This window comes from Schistocerca gregaria, chromosome 4 (assembly GCF_023897955.1).
Source record: "Schistocerca gregaria isolate iqSchGreg1 chromosome 4, iqSchGreg1.2, whole genome shotgun sequence".
NCBI lineage: Eukaryota > Metazoa > Arthropoda > Insecta > Orthoptera > Acrididae > Schistocerca > Schistocerca gregaria.
Genome location: NC_064923.1, coordinates 314,838,828 through 314,864,184, shown reverse-complemented (window position 1 = coordinate 314,864,184; position 25,357 = coordinate 314,838,828). Strand labels below are relative to the sequence as shown.

At 39.3% G+C, this 25,357-nt stretch overlaps 1 protein-coding gene across 1 annotated transcript in view; it reads right to left on the bottom strand.

The window, feature by feature from the left end:
* LOC126266698 (DNA polymerase eta) overlaps positions 1-25,357 on the bottom strand; it is a 139,314-nt gene that overhangs the window by 56,208 nt on the left and 57,749 nt on the right. Inside the window, exons 4-6 of the mRNA XM_049971140.1 lie at positions 16,723-16,892; positions 13,252-13,475; positions 11,530-11,653 (exon numbers count right to left, since the gene is read on the bottom strand). Coding sequence (XP_049827097.1) covers positions 11,530-11,653; positions 13,252-13,475; positions 16,723-16,892 — 518 coding nt within the window. The remainder of the gene's footprint in view (positions 1-11,529; positions 11,654-13,251; positions 13,476-16,722; positions 16,893-25,357) is intronic.

Genomic DNA, 25,357 nt, shown 5'->3' with positions numbered 1-25,357 from the left:
TTCCATTAGAACTAATAACAGCCTTGGGAGAGCCAGTCTTGACAAAACTCTACCATCTGGTGAGCAAGATGTATGAGACAGGCAAAATACCCTCAGACTTCAAGAAGAATATAATAATTCCAATTCCAAAGAAGCAGGTGTTGACAGATGTGAAAATTACCGAAGTATCAGTTTAATAAGTCACAGCTGCAAAATACTAACGCGAATTCTTTATAGACGAATGGAAAAAGCTGGTAGTAGTCAACCTCAGAGAAGATCAGTTTGGATTCTGTAGAAATGTTGGAACACGTGAGGCAATACTGACCTTACCACTTATCTTAGAAGAAAGATTAAGGAAAGGCAAACCTATGTTTCTAGCATTTGTAGACTTAGAGAAAGCTTTTGACAATGTTGACTGGAACACTCTCTTTCAAATTCTGAAGGTGGCAGGGCTCAAATATAGGGAGCAAAAGGCTATTTGCAATTTGTGTAGATACCAAATGGCAGTTATAAGAGTTGAAGGGCATGAAAGGGAAGCAGTGGTTGGGAAGGGAGTGAGACAGTGTTGTAGCCTCTCCCCAATGTTATTCAATTTGTATATTGAGCAAGCAGTAAAGGAAACAAAAGAAAAATTCGGAGTAGGTATTAGAATCCATGGAGAAGTAATAAAAACTTTGAGGTTCACCGATGATATTTTAATTCTGTAAGAGACAGCAAAGGACTTTGAAGAGCAGTTGAATGGATTGGATAGTGTCTTGAAAGGAAGATATAAGATGAACATCAACAAAGGCAAAACGAGGATAATGGAATGTAGTTGAATTAAGTCGGATGATGCTGAGGGTATTAGATTAGGAAATGAGACACTTAAAGTAGTAAAGGAGTTTTGCTGTTTGGGGAGCAAAATAACTGATGATGGTCGAAGTAGAGAGGATATAAAATGTAGACTGGCAATGGGAAAGAATGCGTTTCTGAAGAAGAGAAATTTGGTAGCATCGAGTATAGATTTAAGTGTCAGGAAGTCGTTTCTGAAAGTATTTGTATGGAAGTGAAACATGGACGATAAATAGTTTAGACAAGAAGAGAATAGATGCTTTCGAAATGTGGTGCTACAGAAGAATGCTGAAGATTAGATGGGCAGATCACATAACTAATGAGGAGGTATTGAATAGAATTAGGGAGAAGAGAAGTTTGTGGCACAACTTGACAAGAAGAAGGGACCATTTGGTAGGACAAGTTCTGAGGCATCAAGGGATCACAAATTTAGTATTGGAGGGCAGCGTGGAGGGAGACCAAGAGATGAATACATTAAGCAGATTCAGAAGGATGTAGGTTGCAGTAGGTACTGGGAGATGAAGAATCTTGCACAGGATAGAGTAGCATGGAGAGCTGCATCAAACCAGTCTCAGGACTGAAGACCACAACAACAACAAATACATGAACATAGGATTTCCTCAGGATAGCATATTACGACCATTAGAGATCACCCACTTTACCAATAATGTTAGCCATGGGGAAAAATCCTCTCTGCTCTGGATAATATTATAGTCACTGAAAAAACAAGAGAACTCCTTGAACAGAGAGAAGATGAAATCCTTGAGTAAGTTTACGACTGGCCAATATAAAATAATGTTACAATGAACATAAAGAAAATTAAAAAAAAAAAACCATGAAATTCATTTTGGAGTGAGAAAAATGAAGTAGCTGAATGTTTTAATAAGCAATTTCCTGTAATATCTTCTTCCAACTATGCTAATGCCCTATCACCAAAGGCCTCAGTGTCAGTTATCTCTTTTTTTAATTTGTTTTGTGATTCCCCTGATTTCTGTTTATTGTATTTTATCTACTTCAGAAATAATGACTATTTACTTATTTTTCAAAAATGCTACATCATCTAAGGTTCTTAAATTTATTTTCCTGATTTGATCTCTCTTTCTAAATAACTGTCACTCTCTCTCTAAACCCTAAATGCTGATTTTCTTTTCCATTCATGTTATGTCCCTTACAGTTCTCTATGCCTATTCATTTCTTTTCCATTTCATTTCCTGGTGTGAGGGCACAAATTTGTGCATATACATTATGATGCAAATGCCACCACATTATGATGTCAGAATAATGTGTAAACGAGTGTGGCCTGACACAAAGATGTTCAGAGTTATTGTGATTAATTACATGTAGGATGATTTTCTGTTAAAACGGTTACTGCTGGTAGTTTGTTTGGATAATGTTTCAGTTGTCCCTGGGCATTGGAGTAGTGATAGTGTGCCATTAAGGAAGAAGTGACAGGCAGGCATACAATTACTACAGCTTCTTCACACTGGACCAGTGGGCTACCATCTATGTATAAAACACTGAAGCACCAAAGAAAATGGTACAGGCTTATGTATTCAAATACAGAATGTGTGAACAGGCAAAATATGGCACTGCAGTTGGCAGCTTTTATATAAGACAACAAGTATCTGTTGCAGTTGTTGACTGGATACTGCTCTACAATGGCACATTATCAAGATTTAAATGAGTTTGAACGTAGTGTCATGGTCGGTGCATGAGTGATAGGACACAGTATCTCCGAGGTAGCAATGAAGGGGGAATTTTGCCATATGACCATTTCATGAGTGTACCGTGAATACCAGGACTCTGGTAAAACATCAAATCTGCCACATCGCTGTGACTGGAAAAATATCCTACAAGAACAAGACAGAAGTGAATCCTTCCACAAGTTGCTGCAGATTTCAGTGCTGGGTCATCATGAAGTGTCAGTGTGCGAACCATTCGATGAAATGTCATCGATATAAACTTTCGGAGCTGAAGGCCCACTCGTGTACTCTCGATGACTGCATAACACAATGCTTTACACCTTGCTTGGGTCTGTCAACAATTGCACTGGACTATTGAAGACTGGAAACATGTTGCCTGCTCAGACGAGTCTAGTCTCAAATTTTATTGAGCAAATGGATGTATAGGGGTATGGAGACAACATCATGAATCCACTGACACTGCACGTCAGCAGACGACTGTTCAAGCTGGTGGAAACACTGTAATGGTGTGAGCTGTATGCAGTTGGAGTGATATGGGACCCCTGATACATCTGGATATGACTGACAGGTGAGACACACGTAAGCATCCTGTCTGATCACTTGCACCCATTCATGTCCATTGTGCATTCCGACAGACTTGGGCAATTCTAACAGGACAATGCGACATCCCACATGTCCAGAACTGCTAAATACAGAGTGGTTCCAGGAACACTCTTCTGAGTTCACACACTTCCACTGGCCACAAAACTCTCCAGACATGAACATTATTGAGCATAACTGCGATGCACCATAATGTGCTATTCAGAAGAGATCCCCACCGCTTGTACTCTTAAGGATTTATGAACAGCCCTGCATGATTCATGATGTCAATTCACTCCTGCACTACTTCAGACATAAGACAAGTCCATGCCATGTCATGTTGTGGCACTTCTGTGCACTCATGGGAGCCCTACACAATATTAGGCACATGTACCAGTTTTTTTGGTTCTTCAGTGTATATTCACAGAAGTTAAGATATTGATGTGTTTACTCCATGTAATGAGTTGTCATCAAAGATTAATCAAAAATTACTGTAGTTACGTAGGTGCCTACAACAAAGCAACATCACCTGGCACCAGGATCTGATTGACAAACTTCAGCTGTATAAAGACTCAGTAAACTTAATGCAGTTTGGAGTAATCTGTCAGCCTAAGAGCTTCAATTGATTTTAGTTACTGTAAGGAAAAGTCTGTTAGGGTGCTACTCTGATATAGAGTTATTGGGTAAAAGTTAGCAGAAGACTGATTTGATTAAACAATCTCTCATACATTGATCCTTCCTCCGATGTTCGGTCATTCCATTGTGCTTAATTAGGTATTTTCACATTTTCTTCTGTTACTATTGCCTGTACTTGAATTTTTTCACTCTTACATACAACCTTTTTCATTTATTTTTACAATCTTTTAAATTAAGCTTTTGACTTTGTCCTGTAGTTTTAAATGTAACAGCTACAAAAGAGTGACAAATAATCTATACATAATGAAGTATTATGAGACAGCGACACAGACTGCACTATTTAAAAGTTGCTGAACGTAAAAACTTGTTGGTGAAAGACTTCTTTCCCTTGGGGAGAGGAAAGAAACCTCATGAACAGTTCTCCAATTGATATTGTCAGAAAAGCTGGTGGTGAAGAAAACGATCCAGAAGGCCCAGGCTTTGAAGCAGCCACTGAACTCAAGCGTGTTGTGCTCAGCTGTATGTTGTGGCACTGAGTGTTAAACTTTGTTCGGACCACGGTTTGGTGGTGGCCCATATAAAACACTGTGCAGAAACTGCAGCAGAGCTTGCAAATGACATGGCTGCTTTCCCAGGTGGCCCTGCCTCTGATGGGAGCCTATGAGAGGACTGGAGATGGGATTGCTGTGTGGGAGGATTGGGCAAGTCTTGCACCTGGGCCTTCCACAGAGGTATGATGCATGTAGCAAGGTAGTGTGTGTGTTACATAGGGATGTTGTGTAGGATAGGAGGGTTGCAGAATACCACACTAAGAGGGTGGGGGGACACCTTTGGTAGGGTTTCTCTCATTTCTGGGCTTCTTGATATATAATCAAAGCCCTGGTGAAGGATGTAGTTCAGTTATATGAGTCCAGTACGATAGTGGATGAGGAAGTAGGGGATGAAGGTTGTCTCATTTCTGGTTGATTCTTGGGGATGTTGGGAAGATAAGGGGTGTTTTAAGGATATGGCCCAGAAAGTCTGTTTGGGGGCTAGTGACTGTCTGTAAAGCTCTTGTCAGATCTTCAGCATGGAGGGCAAGGGAATTCACAACACTACAGATAAGACAGATGGCCAGGCAGTAAGATACTGATTTTTTGGTGTGGAAGGAATGATAGCTGTCAAAATGTAGGTACTGTTAGTGGTTAGTGGGTTTAATATAGACAGTGGTATAAATGGAGTCATCAGAAAGATGGAGGTCAACAACCAGGAAGGTGGCACACTGGATTGAGGAGGAGCAGATGAAACAGATTGGGCAACTTGAACACAATCAAATACCCTCATGTCAGGAACTGTGTTATTGATCTCTGCACAATTTCTTCTGTTTTATTTTTATTTTTTATTTACTTATTTATTTTTTTTTTTTTAAATTCCTCAAACTCACATTTTGTTATCCACTTCCCGTCACATTAACACATCACTTTCATTCATCCATTTTCTGCATCATTTCACATGTATGTATCATCATCCTAGCCCAAATGAAGCCCTGCTCCATCTATTTGCATCAGTTCAGAAAAGTACACCTTCCCCTAGCTATTTCCCAGTCCCCATACCTTGTTCCTTAAACACTGCCTAAGTAATGCCCTCCACCTCTTCCTCCTAACCATGAAATTTCCCTCCTCTGGTTCCCATCTCTCATTTCACTATGATTTTTATCAATTCAGATCCTGCCTGTCCCTACCTCTCTCTAGCCCAGTACTGTAGAAACACGTCTGCATGACAGAGGCATCCCAGAAGCACAACTGTTCTCTCCATAAGATATTCTTACAGTGCAATCCTTAATACATGAACCACATCTCCAAAAGTGAAACCTTTGCTCTCCAGCACTTGGAAGGGCATTCCATACATCGTCTCCATGAACTGTCCAACCTGTTGATATCCTACTCCCACCTTGAAGCACTATTACCCATAAAAACCTATCCTACCCACAGTGAACCTCCTTGTCAACCCATCAAAGTACCCAGATCATGCCTAGCTGACCTTTTGGATTTGCCATATCCTCCAAAACTTCCTCCCAACACTCCATGAAATCCAGACAACAAAGAAACCCAAAACACTGTTGTTAACCATTCCACCAATAATGTCAACACTATACAAGTTTCATTCATATCCAATGGCCTCGCCAAAGTTTAACCATGTTGGACTTCTTACCTCCAACTTGGCCTCAACATCCTTCCCCAGATCCCTTCCCAAGAACATTAACCTATCAGCAAAAGAAAGGACAGCCAACCACAACCTCACAACAGATTCTGACTTAATTATCCTCCTGTAGACAAAGGTTCCACCACTGTTGTTATGAATCACAGTGACTTCCTGGAGAAAGGCTTCTGCCACCAATTACCTAACTACTCCCCCTAACACAATCCCAGAATGATCCCATCCAGAAGTTCAACATAATCTCCAACACCTGCTAAAATCCTTAGGCACATCCAAGAATCTCTTCACTGAGCCATCTCCATTCTCAACCCAACAACACCCTGCAAATCAACGTTACACATACTTCCCAAAATCCACAGATGCAACAATCCTGGATGTCCTATTGTAGCCAATTATTGTGCCCCTATTGTAAGCATTGCCACTGTGGTTAACCAATACCTCCAACTAACTGCTCGAAACCTAACCATTCATATCAAAGATATTAACAATTTCCTTCACTGACACTCCACCATTCTCACCTCTTTACCTCTTGGACACCTACTCTACACTATTAATGTTATCTTCCTATATACCACATCCCTCACGCCCATGGCCTTGCTGTTATCAAACCACACATTTCCTAACATCCTTCAGACTTCAGATCTGCTATTTCAATCCTCATACACCTTACCACTACATCATTACCCACAACTACATCTCTTTTGAGGGAAAAATATATTAAAAACAAAGATATATTAAAAACAAAGATTCCAAGACTTACCAAGCGGGAAAGCGCCAGCAGACAGGCACATGAACAAAACACACAAACAGAATTACGAGCTTTCGCAACTGGCAGTTGCTTCGTCAGGAAAGAGGGAAGGAGAGGGAAAAATGAAAGGATGTGGGTTTTAAGGGAGAGGGTAAGGAGTCATTCCAATCCCGGGAGCGGAAAGACTTCCCTTAGGGGAAAAAAAGGACAGGTGTACACTCGCACACACACACCCACACACATATCCATCCGCACATACACAGCCACAAGCAGACATATCTGCCGGCGCTTTCCCGCTTGGTAAGTCTTGGAATCTTTGTTTTTAATATATTTTTCCCATGTGGAAGTTTCTTTCTATTTTATTTACATCATCATTCTTTTGAGGGAAAGTTATATAAACAAATAGTTTTACCAGGTACTCCATTTAAAGTGGATTGTCACTGTTTCGAATATCTCCAGCTTATGTATACAGATGTGCTACTGTGTACTGTGTTTTTGTTATGTAACAATCACCTGTGAGCGATATGTACACTGCTACTGTGTACTGTGCTTTTGTGATGTAACAAGCATCTGTGAGTGATATATACTGAAGCGCCAAAGGTATGCGTATCCAAATATAGTGATTTGTAAACAGGCAGAATACGGCACTGTGATCGGAAACACCTACATACGACAACAAGGGCCTGGCATAGTTGTTAGATTGGTTACTGCTGCTACAATGCCAGGTTATCAAAATTTAAATGAGTTTGTATTTAGTGTTATTGTCGGCGCATGAGTGATGGGACACAGCATCTCCGAGGTAGTGATGAAGTGAGGATTTTCCCGTATGAGCATTTCATGAACGTACTGAGAATATCAGGAATCCAGTAAAACATCAAATCTCCTACTTCGCTGTGGCCCGAAAAAGACCCAGCAAGAACGGGACAATGATGACTGAACAGACTCATTCAACATGACAGAAGTGCAACACTTCAGCAAACTGCTGTAGATTTCAATGCTGGGCCATCAACAAGTATCAGCGTGTGAACCATTCAACGAAACATCATCGATATGGGATTTTGGAGCTGAAGGCCCACTCGTTTACCCTCCATGACTGTGTGGTGCAAAGCTTTACGTCTCATCTGCACCCGTCACCACCGACACTGGACTGTTGAAGACTGGAAACATGTTGCCTGCTCGGACGAGTATCATTTCAAACTTTATCAAGCGGATGGACATGTACAGGTATGGAGACAACCTCATGAATCCATGGATCCTGCATGTCAGCAGGGGACAGTTCAAGCTGGTGGAGGTTCTGTAACGGTGTGAGGCGTGTGCGGTTTGAGTGATACGGGACCCCTGATATGTCTAGATATGACTCTGAGAGGTGACACTTACATAAGCATCCTGTCTGATCACATACATCCATTCATGTCCATCATGCATTCCTACGGACTTGGGCAATTCCAGCAGGACAATGCGACACCCCACATATTCAGAATTGCTACAAAGTGGCTCCAGGAACACTCTTCTGAGTTTGAATACTTCTGCTGGCGACCAAACTCCCCAGACGTGAACATTTTTTTTTTAGCATACCTGGGATGCCTTGCAACATGCTATTCAGAACAGATCTTCAGCCCCCCCCCCCCCCCCCCCCAATATTCTTATGGATGGCCCTGCAGGATTCACGGTGTCAGTTCCCTCCAGCTACACTTCAGACATTAGTTGAGTCCATGTCATGTCATGTTGCAGCATTTCTGCATGGTCGTGGGGGTCCTACATGACATTAGGCAAGTGTACCAGTTAGTTGGCTCTTCAGTGTATATGGATGTGGCCATTTGTGTAGGGGTGCTATATGTTTTTAAAAATGTTGGTTATGACAAACCTTTTGTAACGTGTTATTTTTTTATCCACATGAGGTGTGAGGTCCAAACTAAAATGATACGTTTCATAACAAAAAGATTTTTTTTAAAACCTGAAAATGACAGCAAAGTCAGTCAAAACTGATTGTTTTAAATAAAGAGATATTTATGCAGTGTTCGTTGTTGAATTTTTTTACCTACATAAACAAATCCATGGCAGAGCCCTGGGCAAATGCATGTCATCCTTCTACACCAATATTTTCATGGGCCATCTTGAGAAACCTTCCTAGCTTCAAAACATCCAAAACACCCTTCTCTGGTTCAGTTTCACTGCTGATACCATCATTATCTAAACTTAGGGCCAAGACATCCTACCTTCATTTCTCCAAAACCTCAACACCTTCTCCCGTCTGTTTCATTGGTCCTCCTCAGCCCAATTTTCCATATTCCTAGATGTTGAACTCCGCCTTTCTGAGGACCCCATCCACACCTCTACACATTAAACTCACTAACCACCAACAGTAATTACATTTCAGCAGTTTACACCCCTTCCACACCAAAAAACAAGTGAATAATGTGCTTCTATCATCATGCCTGGAAATGAGGGACATCTTACCCAAGATCCTTCCCACCTCTCCTAAAGCAGTATTCCATCACCTCTGCATCCTACACAACGTTCTGGTCCATCCCTATGTCACTGACCCCCCCCCCCCCCCCCCCCCCTCCCCTTTCCCTACACCACCTTGCAAAAGTGAACATATCTAAGTAGAAGATCCATGTAAAATACCTTCCCAATCCACTCACCAAGCACTTCCTACTCGAGTCATGTCATAGGCCTCCATCAAAGGCAGGGCTACCTATGAAAGCAGCTGTGTTAAATACCAGCTCAGCTGCTATTTTTGCACTGCATTTTATCTGGACGTGACTTCCAAGCAGCTGACTAATGGAATGAGCTGAGCACAACATGCTCGAGTTCAATGGCTGCTTCACAAGCCTTCACCACCATTTTCTCTAGATGGGAGTTATCCTTGCAACACATCCATCACTCCTGTAATCCTCCTGGCCTCAATCTCCTCTACCCCCTGTCCCACACCTGCTGCCCAACAGTATCTCCTTCCTTTGTCCTGTCACTCCCTCCCAAACTTCATCTCTACGTTACCGATGCTGCACCCCACCAGCTCCAGTACTTGCGCCATTTGCCCTGCCTGGACACCTGCCATCCGTCCCTCCAATGTTACTAACCAGCAAACCTGCTGCCTCCCTCGAAGCCGCTAACTACTCACTGACAACCCCTCTTCCTGCTTCTCTCTCCCCTACCCTGCCCCCCAACATGACAACATCTGCCCCACCCTTGACCGCCTGTTAAAATGGAATCTCCTAGCATGTGACCAACTGGCACAATAAAGGTAGGTGTGTGTGTGTGTGTGTGTGTGTGTGTGTGTGTGTGTGTGTACTCTACCTTGACAAAGGATTTATTCTGAAACCTAACAAGTTTGTTTGATGCCTTAATCGTGGCAACCAAAACCAACTTATCAACACTATACCGGCCAATCTGAAGATATCTTGTATTATGTGAAACGTGCAGCATAAATAAATACAGCAATATTATGCTACTTCGAAGATGGCACACTTACATGTAACAAGGGGATTCACATTCCATAAGGAGAATGATTTCAGTGCATTTTCCTACATTTCTGACCAACAGCATTTTCTATAAATCAAAATCCAACCTAGTCAACTTTCTAAAGCATGATGTAGTTTTCAAACCTGTTTGTTCTTACACCTGTCTATAATTAGTTTGCGATTTAAAAGCTCATGCGTAAGACCTGTGCTAGGTGCATTTCCAGTGTTGACTCATACTCAGTATGCAAAATTGCGCTCACTAAAATCTGCGAAACTCAAGAACATTTCTCTTTAATAACTTTCGAGTGATTTCTGTAGTCCAAAGTAAGGAATATTTTAATAGAACTATGTTATGATTAACAAGCGCATGGAAGGTTACTGTCACTGAGACTAGTGATTGTTGGACAAGGTGAATCTAATTATGGACTGAATTACATGAACTACCAAAGTGTAAACCTCTCTAATAAACTACTATGGGGCAGTGTTAAGTACAAACTGTTACACGATCACTCAATAGAAATCAGTTAATTGTATTACTGGATTATAATAAGCTGCACCATAATACATAATAGCATATTTTTGCACATTCTTGCAAGAAAATTAAAATGTACTAGCTCTGGAATTGATCACCATAGTACATTATTGTAATGGTGTAAAAATTTACATCATATGAAGCATGTAGCCTGCAAACTTCTCACACAACTTAATGCACAGTGTTCTAGCTTGTGAGACAGGGCAGTGATTAACAATCACTGGTATGGTGGACCCGCCAACCTGATTGAGGTTGTTAAGTATTTTTCCACACTTGTTTAGACAAATGCTTTGCTGGCCTCGAACTCTGCCTCAGATACAAAACGTGAGAAATTTTCAGTATTTAAATTTTACAAAAAAGGCCTCACTTTTTCACTGACATTACAACAAGGCTTCGACTCATGACAGAAGATGCTGAATCATCATCAGAAAAGTCAGCATACCAATCAAATCACACTGGAGAGTCACCTGACTTGTGAGATGGAGGTCTCTCAGAGCCGCAACCTCAAAACGGAATTCCTTTCTGTTCTCAGTTATTCTCTCACCTCCCGCTCCCTGCCCCCATTCCTGGCAAAACTAACCAAACAATTCCCATAAGAAAATAAACTGATCAGTTTCTTTTTTTTTCCTGGCAAAATTAACCAAACAATTCCCATAAGAAAATAAACTGATCAGTTTCTTTTTTTTAACATGAGTATGTTATTTACAAGCCCACACCCGTTTCAAATACTTGCTACCCCCCAACAACCAGGTAGACGAACATAAAATAACTTTGTCAAATCATGAAAAACAGTGGACCTAAACAGGCAGAATAAACAGTAGGAGAGAGAGAAAGATGAAACACAAAATCCATGTTACTCACATCAGTTTTTGTAGAGAGTGCCTGGTTGCCTGGAAAATTCTTGCAGCATCCAATTGATTTAGACACGAGACGTGGAGTGACTTGTTCTAGGTCTATACCCCTTGCTATATTGTATAACCAAGTCCTGTAAGGAAGCAAAACATGAAAATGTGATACATACTCGTGTCTTTTAAGGAGAGAGAAGAAATGATATGAAATATATTCACACAATACTCATCTCTTGTGGTCAAAGGTGCAGTCTCAATTACACTAACACGTATGAAACTTTTGACAATATGAATGAATAATCAAAATAAATCAAATTTTCAAATGAAAATGCAAACAGCTGCAACCAGTCACATAATGCCACTTATAGGATACTTTCCACTATGCAATTAGGAGGATAGTACCTCCATCACCAAGTGATTTTATGTCAAATTAAGGCATTGATAAATTGCACGTGTGACTTTTGGCTGACCTGTAGCAGATCTGTACAGGGTACATAATGTGATGTAAGTACATCTGGAAACGAAGCCAGTGATCATCGATAGACAGTGCCACATGTTACTCAAAAGTTAGCCTTTTTAATTGACATAAATTACCTGATGATGGAGGAATGATCCACTGAATTGCATCATGGAGAATACTGTAGTTGGTCTAATGTGTCTGGTTACAGCAACTTGTGTTCTCAGTTCATATTCATAATGGTCATCGCCAATCCTAATCTAAAATGTTTGCATTTAAAATCAAATTTTGTTCACATAAATGATACAAAACAGAGATTAAACATATCAATATTCAACACATTGCCATATGTTTCGGAGCCTCTCCAATAATGAAATTTACAGTACACAGCATTCAGACCAGATGGAAGTCCCTATGAGAGTGAACGGTTTCCCAGATAATCATCATATACTTTTGTCCAGTGTAATACTGGATAACAAACAACAGAAGATGCTGCTCACTTTTATCTCAACTCCTGCATACAGTCATTCATCATGTTCCCTAGATCCCATCAAAAGGAGCATTTTTTTAGAGATGTGGAACTAGCCAAGGTACGCATTAAAAAATATGAGCAACATACAGAAAATTAACAACAATCTCTCCCCATATACCTTAATACTATTTGTGTTTCTTCCAGCTAAATATAAACTAGTAAATTAGAAAAAATATGTCACTTTGAAAAAAAGTTGCTACGTTCTCAGTTACATTAAATACTCTACCAGTCATTCAACATTACAGTCACTTGTATGCTTGGCTATCAATGGAATTCAAGCCATAATGAGACTCGCTGGAGAAGAGTTCGTGCACTAATTGCACTCAATATGGTGTCATGCAACTGCTAATGTTTACAATACACAAAGGATCTAGTGGATAAGGTTGGAAGCTCTGTGAGGTTGTTCACTGACAGTGCTGTTGTAATCCAGAACACACTGCACAGCACTTACTTGCTGCAGTTATGCCTTGAAAATGGTATGGTGTGCTCCTGTTAAAATATCAGAGGTCATCGATGACATAACCCGGCTGCAGTCCATAAGTTACCTGAATGATTCTTACCTTGCTTTCCATTTTTGGTAAATTTCACTTCACTGGCTTGTTTACATCACAGTGTTATGAACAATACACATAGGGGTAATAAATAGTAGTAGTAGTAGTAGTAGTAGTAGTAGTAGTTGTTGTTGTTGTTATTGTAGCAGTAATAATTTATAATAATAATGATGACAATAAGGAATGACATCTCACCCCTGCTTCTCATCAAACTTTTCTTGAAGCTTTGAAAGAGAGAACTTTGCAAGATCACTCATAACAGTGCATCCTAAAACTGTAGCTACATAATCACCAAACTTTCCACCCAAGCTTCGAACTTTCTTGATTGGTAAAGTCTGATACAAGACTGGTACCTGTGACTGCGGTAAAATTGTTTGACGATTAGGCTTGTGAAGTCCACATGCTAATTTTGCAAGTATCTGAAACAATTTCATTACATCAAAACACGCCATACAAAAACAATTATTTGCAAAATACTTATAACCCATGTTCAAAGCTGTCTTATTTGATAAAACAACCATAAGCACATGGAGAAATAGTTACCAAGACTACATTCGTTTAATGTTATCCACAGTAGGAATAATTAAACTGAGACTGTGGCTTAAAGTTCAGTGGTGAATAAACTGCAGATGAAGTTTACAGGCACAGTATAATCTTACATTCGTTTCTGGTCACCTCTGGTCTGTTCCAAAAGTATTCTCAAGTTAATCTTTTTCACATCTATTTCATATATACTTAAAACATTTGAAAGTTTAAGGCTGAAATTACAGTGATGACACACATGGCTCATATTTATAGCTATATTTTTCGCATTTTTATTTGCAGTCATTTATATTAACAGATATACACCCATAGAAAACAGATGCACAATACAAAAAGATGGTATAAAGATTTTCAGTCACTATCAATTCAGAAGATCTTCAAAGAAAAAAAGAAAGAATGTCTATATGTGTTAATTTGTGTGTTATTTGCACAACAATGTAGCTGTAATATTTAAGGTAACTGTACTTTCAGCTACACGTTTTTGAATAATTAACTTTATAAAATCTTCATAACAGATACAAAAATGACCCTAACATACGGATGTGTCCCAACTATAAGCAGCAATAAGTAATCTTATTCTGCCCTAATCAACATAGTACCCAGGCACTTGGGAGGCAAGATGAGCACTAATGGATCAATGTAACTTGCAATGTCGGTACCTAAGCAAAGTTGTAGTAAGATTTCAGCAAGGTTAAGACTTGATAATGGATTCCCAACTTATGAAGAATACAACTGTTTGAGATAGAAAACTTTGATAATTAGAATGACTTGGGACACCAAATGGACACTCTCGTATAGAAATAAAAAGCAAACTAAGAATTATGTTTTCTTCCATAATTATTCAGAACAGGGAAATAATGATGATAACAAAGACTGAACTTTTTAATTTACACATATTACAAACTGATGTCCCCCACTGCATTTTTCTGTCTCAATGTGAAAGCGAATCTTAGAAACTACTGCAGTGATTTTAATATGGTTTTCACTGATATACAGACTGATTCACATGGAAAGCTTGTGTACATAATTTACAATTACAGTTATGATGAGTGTGTAATGTATCTAGTGTTATCTGTTCCATGTGTAACTGGCATCTGGAGTGATGCCTTGTGGCAATGATGTGAGCTACGAGCTGGTCAGTTACAGATGGGCAGTATATTATAGTAAAAGCTGTAAAGTAAGCAGCCCCCACAGCTCCAGACAGCAAAAAGCATTACAATAATCTATAAAAACCATCACTATCATCATATCATCATCATCATCATCATCATCACCACCACCTTCCTTTCAAGAATTAGGCCATCCCACCTTTTTTGAGGTTTCTAATACCTCTTGTAGTTTAGGATGTTCTGAGAAATTGTGAGCTCTGTCACTCTCATGAGATGTTGCCTACAATCTTAATGATATTTCAGATTTTTTTTATTCATGTTGCAAACATTTAATTATGTTTTAATATCTTCATTTATAATCATGTCTCTCCTTGCTCAGCCCTTCGCCTTCCTTAGGAATCTTATCTCTGCTGTTTGGATTGTATTTTCTTGTTTTCTTTTTTTTTGTGGTAACTCATCTTTCACTTACATAGGATAACAAAGGAAATGCCATAACATTATGGAATTTCATGATGGTCTATTTATGGACTATATGGTCCAAAGTTCTGCTACTGTACCACAGACAGCTTTGAATTTTTGTATTTTATCTTCAATAGCAGAATCAAACTCAAAGCTTATAGCATAGCCTAAATAAGAGATCTGGGAAACTTGTTCTAAAACTGAATTATCGAAAACAACTTTTAATCTGACTGCATATTTTCCTCAATATGTCCTTAATTTTCTTTTTATTACTAGAAATTGTTAAGGTGTACTTTTTGCATATTTAATTCAGTTCTGTGCTTAGCTTTGGAGGGGGTCTTAATTCTTTTGAATAACAACATGTCATCTGCAAACAAAAGTACATTCATGAATTTCTCATCATTACCGTAATTCCTTTCTTTACTTTTCATTCCCATTTATGAAGAATGAAGTCACTGTAAATATTAAGAAGGGCAGGTGATAGTTTGAACCCTTGTCTAAAATACAGGTTAGTAATTATTTCTTCTAATTGATTTCTACCTGCACTTATTACAATTTGTTTATTTTTGTAAAGACTTTTCAATATCTCTGTTAAGTGATAAAGATATACACATTCAGACATAATCTTCCATAGGCTATCATGGTTCATATGGTCAAAAGCCTTCTCAAGGTTGATAAAGGCCATCAAGGCATGAAGAATATCAGAGATCTTATTTCTGAAGAACAAATGGATTTAGCTCAGTCGTTCACGCACAGATGATGTGTTTGTAATTAGAAACATTATAGAAAAACACACAGAATTTAATACAGAAACCCATCTATACAAATCTATTATTAAATGTTATAAATTGAAATCCTCCACAACAATTTGCTGCCTGTATGTGAAAGCTGATCTCAGAAACTACTATAGGGATTATAATGCATTTTTCACTAATAGAACGACAGACTCACAAGGGTTTGTGTATAAAACTTATAAATATTTTGAGCAAACTGGCTGAGCTATGATGAAAAGTCCTCTGTCACATTTTTCTGTCTATATATGTGGAGGAACTAATATAAGGATTTGGATATGGTTTTCACTAACTGACATACTCATTTGTGAGGAAGGTTTGTGTATATAATTTATTACCGCTAAGTCAGGTAAGTTGTCTGACCACAGATTCTAGTCTTCCTGCAAAGTCGGGGTGGGTTGCTAGTCTACGCACAAAAATGATTCATCATATACTTAATAACAAAATTTTACACAATGCAAACAGCTGTCCTTAACTCTCTTGATTTAGAAAGAAACTAACTTTATTTTTTGGCACAAGTGTTTCAAATGGTATTTTCAGTAGTAGTAAAGGGAAAATAGCATCTCCAGAATGTTACTGTTAACTCTGATGTATATTTGGTCCCACCTAAGTGTCAAAGAGTAATTATTGTTTGAAACACCAATTTAATGTTGAGGATGGCTATGATTGACTGACACATAGGAGGTACAATATTTTTTATTTTCACACATTCATAAACTAGGCGCTCTATTGTTCACTATAGCATAAACAACTGCAATAATTACTTTGTTATGGGCAATGCCTGCAGAGCATCTGAATCCAGTCTGTTCAAAAACAGCGGCTCTCAGTTCTTCAACAATGACACCACCAACTGCAAGTCTTTCTTCAGCAGGCTCACTAAGTTCTGTTTCATCAAAGCTGGATAACCATGTTGATAAACCATCAACTCTATTATCTGAAACACAATACATTGTAGCATAAAAGTATGAGTTGGATACTACAAAAACACAATGAAAAAAGAACAGCACTACTGATCTGTCCCTAAACTGTCAGTTTTTCTGTTAATGATAAATGATAAGAAAGAATGTATAATATAAACAGTTTCATTTATCGTGTCCGCCTATGTTCCTGAACATTTATAATAGTAATCACTAAATTTTTTTACACTTCTCAATGATGATTTTTCTATTTGGTAAATGGTAATTTATTTCACTAAAGTGAAATGCCTGATTCAGTTAAGTAAATGTGATGTTTTTCATTCCATTTGAGAAACAGCTATTCCCTTTATTTGAACAAAAATAATCAATTACTGACAAAATTATATAATTGGATAGATAAAAAATCTACTCACCAATTGGTGCCAGAACACACACATAAAAGAAGGTTGTAACTGGAAAGCTTTTGGAGCCAGTAGCTCCTTCTTCAGGCAGAAGGGTTGAAGGGGAAGGAAGAGGGGTAAAGGAAATGGTCTGTAGAGGTCTAGGGAAGAGAGTAGATTTCAGGAAAGTCACCCAGAACTGCGGGTCAGGCAAGCATTACCATACAGGATGATAAGGAAAGACTGATCGTTGGGGAATGCATCAGATGAGGCCCAAAAATAACAAACAAGGAGTGATTTAAGAGTGTCTATTTTTTTCCTATAGTTAAATATTATACACTGCTAGCCTCATATAGAGCAAGAGCACTTAAAAACATATTCGTGAAATCAGTACCTGTTTCACAACACATGCAATCTGGATTCTTCCCCCATACATCAGTGTCCGAGAACTCTACACGTGGGAACTAGCACTAACATGTCCTTGGTTCTCGCCACCCACCTGGTCTTAATTTATGTTAGTGTCTTCCATATAGAGATTTCTACACTGTAACTACTCTTCGCTTCACTCTGTTTTAGTTTTCTACATCTTTCATTGTCTTTCCCATCTATTTCTCCCCCCCCCCCCCCCCCCAATACCTATGTTATGTACAATGTACTTAGCTTTACACTCTTATTAACTCATGCATGATGTTTAAGCAGTAATCTCTGTCTGCATATTACCCTGCCTCCAGTTACACACTTCCGGCTAACATTAAACTCTGTCTACATTAAGCTCTCAGGTTTTCAAATCTCGTCTGATGCAATCCCCAACAATGAGTTTTTCCTTCTCATCCTGTATAGTAAGTCTCCCCTGACCTGCAGTTCTGGGTGACTTTCCTAGATCTCTCCAGTCCTTTTCCTTCACCCTTCTTCCTCCCCCTTCAACCTTTCTGCCTGAAGAAGGAGCCACTGGCTCTGAAAGCCTGCCAATTACAACCGTCTCTTATGTGTGTGTTCTGCCACCACTTGATGAGTAGATTTTTTATCTATCCAATTCAAAAATATTCCCTTTATTTGGCTTCATACATTTTCATTCTCTGGGCACCTGTGTTTAGTGAGGCAATGAAAATTTAGTTCAGGCTACCAGGATCAGTACTCTCTGTAGTTTATGGTCTGCGGTATTCTGAAAGTAATAAACAGAAATCAAGATGCCTGCCTATGATACAAGATTGTAGACTGCATATGGGTGGAAGATTTTTGGAAATAAATTATTATTAAAGAACCACTAAAGTATTTTTAAAGCTACAGCTATGAAAATTGGTTTTTCACTTCTTGGTTACAAATAAAAAAAATGTGAGCTTCAATGCTTTTGAAAATTCAAACCCTAAGGAGGTGAAATTTGGGATGAAATTTTTTTATGAAATTATTTCATTATGCAATCATTTTTAAGCTAAACTATGAAAATTGGTATTTCACTTCCTGATTAGAAATAAAGAAATATGTGGTGGTGGATGAAACTTTCTACGTAAATAATTCTACAAGAATGCAAAATGCATAGGAAACAAAAGCTCTGGACTCCAGCAACTTGAATCGCTTTTTGGTCTGAAGTACATTCAGAAAAGACCTTGCTTCTATGCCCTTAATTAGTGTGGAAAGCTTGGAAGATTTTACAATTTGTGAATATAAACATTTGATTAAGGAAAAACAAACAAATCTTTGCAGACAACATAGTCTACAGAAGAGAAGCAGTGTGCGCTAAGCTAGTATTATTATTATTATTATTATTATTATTATTATTATTATTATTATTACAAATGGAATTCATTCATACAGTAAAATGCCACAGTGAAGGAAGACTGGAAAAATGTGGAAATACTGTTGGCTTAAAATAATTCAGCACAGTTTACGAGCAACAGAGACTAGGATTGGCTAAGATACTGACATATCTGAGTTCATTTAAGATGAGTATGATCAGTTTGGGCAAAGTGTGAGCCAGCAGGACCATATCAGTAAATAATATGGTAAGTATTTGTATTAAACTACTAATTATCTTGATTAAACTGACAACAAAGACAATTCAGCAAAGCAGTGGTACTGTCGACTTACCATCTCATATGCCAGTTTTCAGGTGTGTTAATCCCCATCCTTCCACAGGGAACACACAGTATGTGCCTCATTTCAAACTTATAAGTTTTTCTTATAGAAATGACAAGTCATGAGACCTCAAGTGACAGCTTGTAATAAACAGACCAAAACTCAATGAAAAAATTGACTACATACAGTAATGACTCCCATTTTATTTCAAGAGTCCAATACAATGCTTTTTAACTTTAAAATGCATACCATTTTTGTGGTAGTGTATGTGACTATTTGAAGTGGCCACCAAAAAACTTAACAACTGAGTTTCTCTGACACTCATCAATTCCTAATAGATTGAAAGATAAGTCACAGACAGAAACACACCTCTATGGGCAAGGTTGCTAACACACACTTGAGCAGTGGCGTTCAACGTGGGGGTAAGCTGCTTCAAATCCTGGAGGTGGAAAAATTTTCCACTGCCAGAATCTGACCATGAAGGGAAGGAGACATGGTGGTGTTAAGTTCCTGATCAGCAGACTTTGCACTAATGTCTTGGTTTGAATACTGAACCGCTGCACAGGGTCTCATAATGTGAGGGCATGTGACACCATTGTTGGTGATATTTCTGTCAGATGGCGATGGTTAGCTTGGCAGCCTCCTTGGTGCTACTCACGAGGAGTAGGCTGCAGTCAGCACTGGGTTTCACCCTCTCCCCTTCTGTCGTCATCATCATCATCAAACAACACAGACGCTAGACTACCTTACACTACATTAAACTACACCACACACACACACACACACACACACACACACACACACACACACACACACACAGTATAACTAACAATGAAATGAAGCTTGCTCTAAATTAAAAAGACAAAACAATATTAAGAAAAGGAAAGTTGCACTCAACATATAGTGAAGGTGCTGAATCGCAGATAGGCACAACAAAAAAACTGGCCCGAATAAAGCTTTCCGCTCATAAGGCCTTCGTCAAAAAATAGGCAACACACACACACACACACACACACACACACACACACACACACACACACACATACACACACAAATGCAACTAACACACACACAAGACTACTGTCTCAGGCAACTGTGGCCATAATGCGAGCAGCATGATGTGAGTTGGTACTGGGTGGGGGTAAGGAGGAGACTGGGGAGGGAAGGGGGAGGGGTAGTAGGTTAGGGGTGGCGGACAGAGCAGTGCTTCTGGAGTGTGTGCAGGGACAAGGTGGAGAGAGGGTAGGGCAGCTATGTGCAGTCGGGAGGTTAGACAGAGAGCAGGGAAGAGGTGGGGAGTGTAGCAGAAAAGGAGAGAACCAAAAAGACTGGGTGTGATGGAGGAATGAGGGCTGTATAGTGCTGGAATGGGAACAGGGAGGCTGGAAGGGTGAGGACAATGACTAATGAAGGCTGAGGATAGAAGGGAACGTAGGATATATTGCAGTGCAAGTTACAACCTAGCCAGCCGTGGCTGTCGCATCTGCAGCGACGAGCGGTTGCTCTCGAAATATACCGAGTGTCTCACTGAAGCCTTCACAGACCGTAATTATCCTCTCAACATTGTACAAAAACAAATTTCCCGTGTCTTATCTTTCCAGTCTCCCACCACCCCCCAAAGTCTCACCGTCCGGCCATGGAGGAGCATTCCCCGTAACTCAGTACCACCCAAGACTGGAGCAACTAAATTACATTCTCCGCCAGTGTTTCGACTACCTCTTGTTGTGCCCTGAAATGAGAAATGTCCTGCCCATTGTCGTTCCCACACCTCCCACAGTGTTATTCTGCCGTCCACGCAACCTACACAATATACTTGCCCATTCCTGCACAACCCCTGCTTCCAACCCCTTACATCATGGCTCATACCCCTGTAATAGACCTAGATGCAAGAACTGTTGCATACATCCTCCCATCCACTGGTCACAAATATCACCTGTCCCGTCAAACGGAGGGACTACCTGTGGAACCAGTTATGTGATCTACAAGCTAAGCTGCAACTACTGTGCTGCAGTCTATGTGGGCATGACAACCAACAAGCTGTCAGTCCACTTGAATGGGCACCGACAAACTGTGGCCATGAAACAAGTGGATGACACGATTCCTGAGCACACTGCCAAACATGACATCCTTCATTTCAATGACTGCTTCACAGCCTGTGTCATATGGATCCTTGAACCAACACCAGCTTTTCTGAAATGTGAAAGTGGGAACTTTCCCTGCAACATATCCTATGCTCCCATAACCCTCCTGGCCTCAATCTTCGTTAGTCATTGTCCTGACCCGTCCGGCCTCCCTGTTCCCATTCCAACACTATACAGTCCCCATTCCATCATCACACCAAGACTTTTTACTTCTCTCCTTTTCCTCTACCCCCCACCCCCTCTTCCCACCTCACCCCTGCCCCGTCTAACCTACCAACTGCACGTAGCTGCCCTACCCTCCCTCCACCTTGTTCCTGTGCGCTCCCCAGCAGCACTGCACTGTCCGCCACCCCTACCCTACTATATGACCCCCTCCCCGCCCCAGCCTCCTCCTTACCCCCACCCAGTCGCCACTCAGGGTGTATACGTGGATGAGGAAAAAAATTACCGGATTTCCTGGTTAGAAATACACTTTCTCCTGAATGAAAATACACTTTTTCCATGTTAAGTGACAGTATACTTTTCCTCGGAACTGTACAACTTATCAGCCCTTTGAATGGTTATGGTTTTACATGCCGGCGTAGAATTTCCCGGCACTTTAAAAAACAAAACTCAGGGAAAAACACAAGTTTTAGAAAGATGTCTGGTGTGCAGCAACATGTACACCACATATTTTCACATTACGAAAGTATAATTCGAATTCCACCAAACACTGCATGTTACTTTCCGAAGCATTTGAAATTGACACTGCGATGCACTTTTGTAAGCCAGTCACAGTCCATATCATGTCATTTTGCCAGCCGATGACAGCGAATATTCAGAGCACTGGACACATGATGTAGTCAGCGAATAGCAACATGACTGTTAAGTAGCGCGAACACACAAATAGGAAAAGTTAATGGTTTAATTTAATACACACAGTGTTGCAGAATAAAAAATAAACAAACAAATAGCATAAATAAATAAAAAAGCTTTCACACATAATGTTGATCTTTTTTGGGCGTGTTACACTTTAAGATACGTCACACACATAAGCCAGAAAAATTTTTAACGACATAAATGTCTGATCTTCTGGGCTCAAAATTATTCTAAATGTTCATTCTCAAAGAGTTGATTTTTAAAAGAGAGTCAAACGCTCTGTGATTTAAGAAATTCATTGTACATTCTCACACATAGTTCATGTTGCATAAAAGGAAATTTACTTTGAAAGTAACACTTTTCCAACGGCCATTAACAATATTTTCCTGTGACCTGTTAAAAATAGGTTCGTTTCAGCAGTTGCCAGAGAGCGCCAGTTAACAGGCGTCACGGCGTTTGCACAGTTATAATGACGCAGGAAGCCTGTAAATTTGTACATGTAAAACATTACAAGATCTTACATTACGTCATAAAAGAAACAAGACAGAGGATACTCCAAGAGCATCGGAATTTTGTGAACCATACTAAAATGCACGATTCGGCTTAAAGTGCACTGTCGTATCTCCAGATTGGAATGTAGATTTTCTTGGAGTACCAATACTGTAGTATCTCATGTTTGCTTCTTTATCATGGCATAATGCTATATGTGCTAGAAGATGAATACATGCACTTAAAATGCAGCAAACAGTTGAAATTAGACAATAGTGTGGAATTAAACTTTCCTTTTTTGCTTCCCCCCAAATAAATTGACTGCCTCAGCAGAAAAGAATTAATGAAAACCAAATTTCTTTAGCAAACCAACAAAAATAACTGCAAGGCGATTAATGCTCGACTGTCAGAAAGGTGGAAATAAAATAAAATCTGAAACTAATAACATATTTTAGCCTTCTGTAATTATGTGAAAGTATTTTAATTCACTTGATAGCTCCCAGTCATATAAACCTGTTTTGTTTTCATTTGACGTGAGAGCAACAAATGAAGAGGAAACAGCAAAATTAGTAAATGTAAACAAGGCCCACATGGAACGTCCCACCTCCCAGTACAGCTCTATTGAGCAAAAATTTTAAAAAAAGTGACTTTTCAAAAATATGTTCATTTTGTAGCAAACCTCTTTCTGAAGAGTCTGATACATAAAATATATGTGTTTGAGGAAATATGACAGGCTATTTGGTCTTAAGTGTGTCAAAGTACAGTGTCACACCTCTTCACACAGCATTTTTCTATTGCACATCACTGTATTTTGCTCTGTGGAATTCAAATGTGTAATATTTTGTAATAAGTGTCATCAAACCATATTCAGGACAGAGGAAATTAAAATGTCCTGTGGTGCCTCTCGTGCTCCCAGTCGGCCGGTTTGACATCCTTCTCTTCTTTTTTTAAAAAAATCCCTCAAAATTAATACTGGATGGAATTATTTGTAACCGGGAGAACAAGAACTCTTCACAAAATTTGCACTCTCTATTTCCTATCAGCTAATAACTTGCTCTTTTGTGTAAGATAAAATTTAATATAGGATACATAAAACCATTAAAGTGAAGAGACAAGCACGACAGTACACATTTCTTCAATCCTTAAGTTCTAGTATTTTTTTCTCTCTCTAATCATGCTACAGCTTAGCATGGCATACTTTCCTTATAGGGAAAGAATCTATTGCCTCATCAAAGTTTGTCAAATGTTCTGCTACATGAATAAACAAAATACTGTTGTCTAATATTGAAAAAGCTGTTAATACAAATAGTACCCAACACTGGTGTGGTTTCTTGATCTGATGACGTGTATTTTGTCACTGTCTACTACATAAAACGAAATAGGCCTGCCTAATATTGCAGCAACCGTAACATACACCAAATAAACGAGACTTATTTGGCACAAATGGTCATTTTTTTGTCACATGACAGAATATAGTTCACGAAGAACCAATATCAAATGCCTATTAGCCCCACTAAAAGCAAAAAGTTTTGTGTTAGGAAATAGATTCACATTTCATTCATACACCATAGCTTCTGAACCATGAGATTGAAAAGTAGTAGTATGAAATTTTTATATAAATTTGGAATCGTGATATTCTTCCATAATTTGTGTGATGTTCCTGTTTCTTCTCCTTCCTTGTTCTAACAAACAATCTTGTCATCACTAATGCCATAACTATTCCTGCCAGCGACAAAACTTATTCTCCTCTTAACTTCATTAACCTTGCCACAATCACCGGTTTAGTTATCCCGGGTTTTTCTCCAGTTAGGCATTATTAAGTGTTCGTACTACGCGTTTTCCATTCAACTCCCAAAATAGAACTTTAGCAGCTGCTAGCTGGGGACTATAAAACTGGCCCTTACTAGTGTGTGTCAAAATTTCATTTTCTTGGATACACTGAGAATAAAACATTTAATCTTTCTTACCTGTTATTCTTGTTAGTTGTTTATTTCCACTTTGGTAGTCTGAATCTATGGATTTCACTAGTAATTACAACAAAGCTAATCATTTGCAAACACCCATTTGGCTTTATTCTGCTCAGCTCGTATAGCCCTGTCCCCCTTTGTCTGCAGGAAAGTTTATTTCTAGATGTGATGGGTATCCCCCTAGTAGAGACATCACATACACTATGCTCACATTCACAACTTATGATTCATTCAGAAATCAACTTAGAATTTGTTCAAAAACTGCATTCCAAAATCATATGAATAATCAATAAACCAGCGTACACCGGATGCTAGGTGCTTTGTGAAACAAGGTGTTTTTCATCAAGAATTTGAATTTGGCATCCCCCTCCCCTCGAAATTGCTGCCCATGGCAGATAACCTGGTCTCCCCCCCCACCCCCTAGATCCAGGCCTGGTGCACATGTGTGAATCTGGCAGCTTAGGCACGCCAGTAAAACTTTTCCGGGTAGCATCTGGCTGCTTGCTGCCTTTGCTTATACAGTTAACTGCCACATTTCTGTAGCCAGAAGTGGGAGAAGGTAATACTCATATGA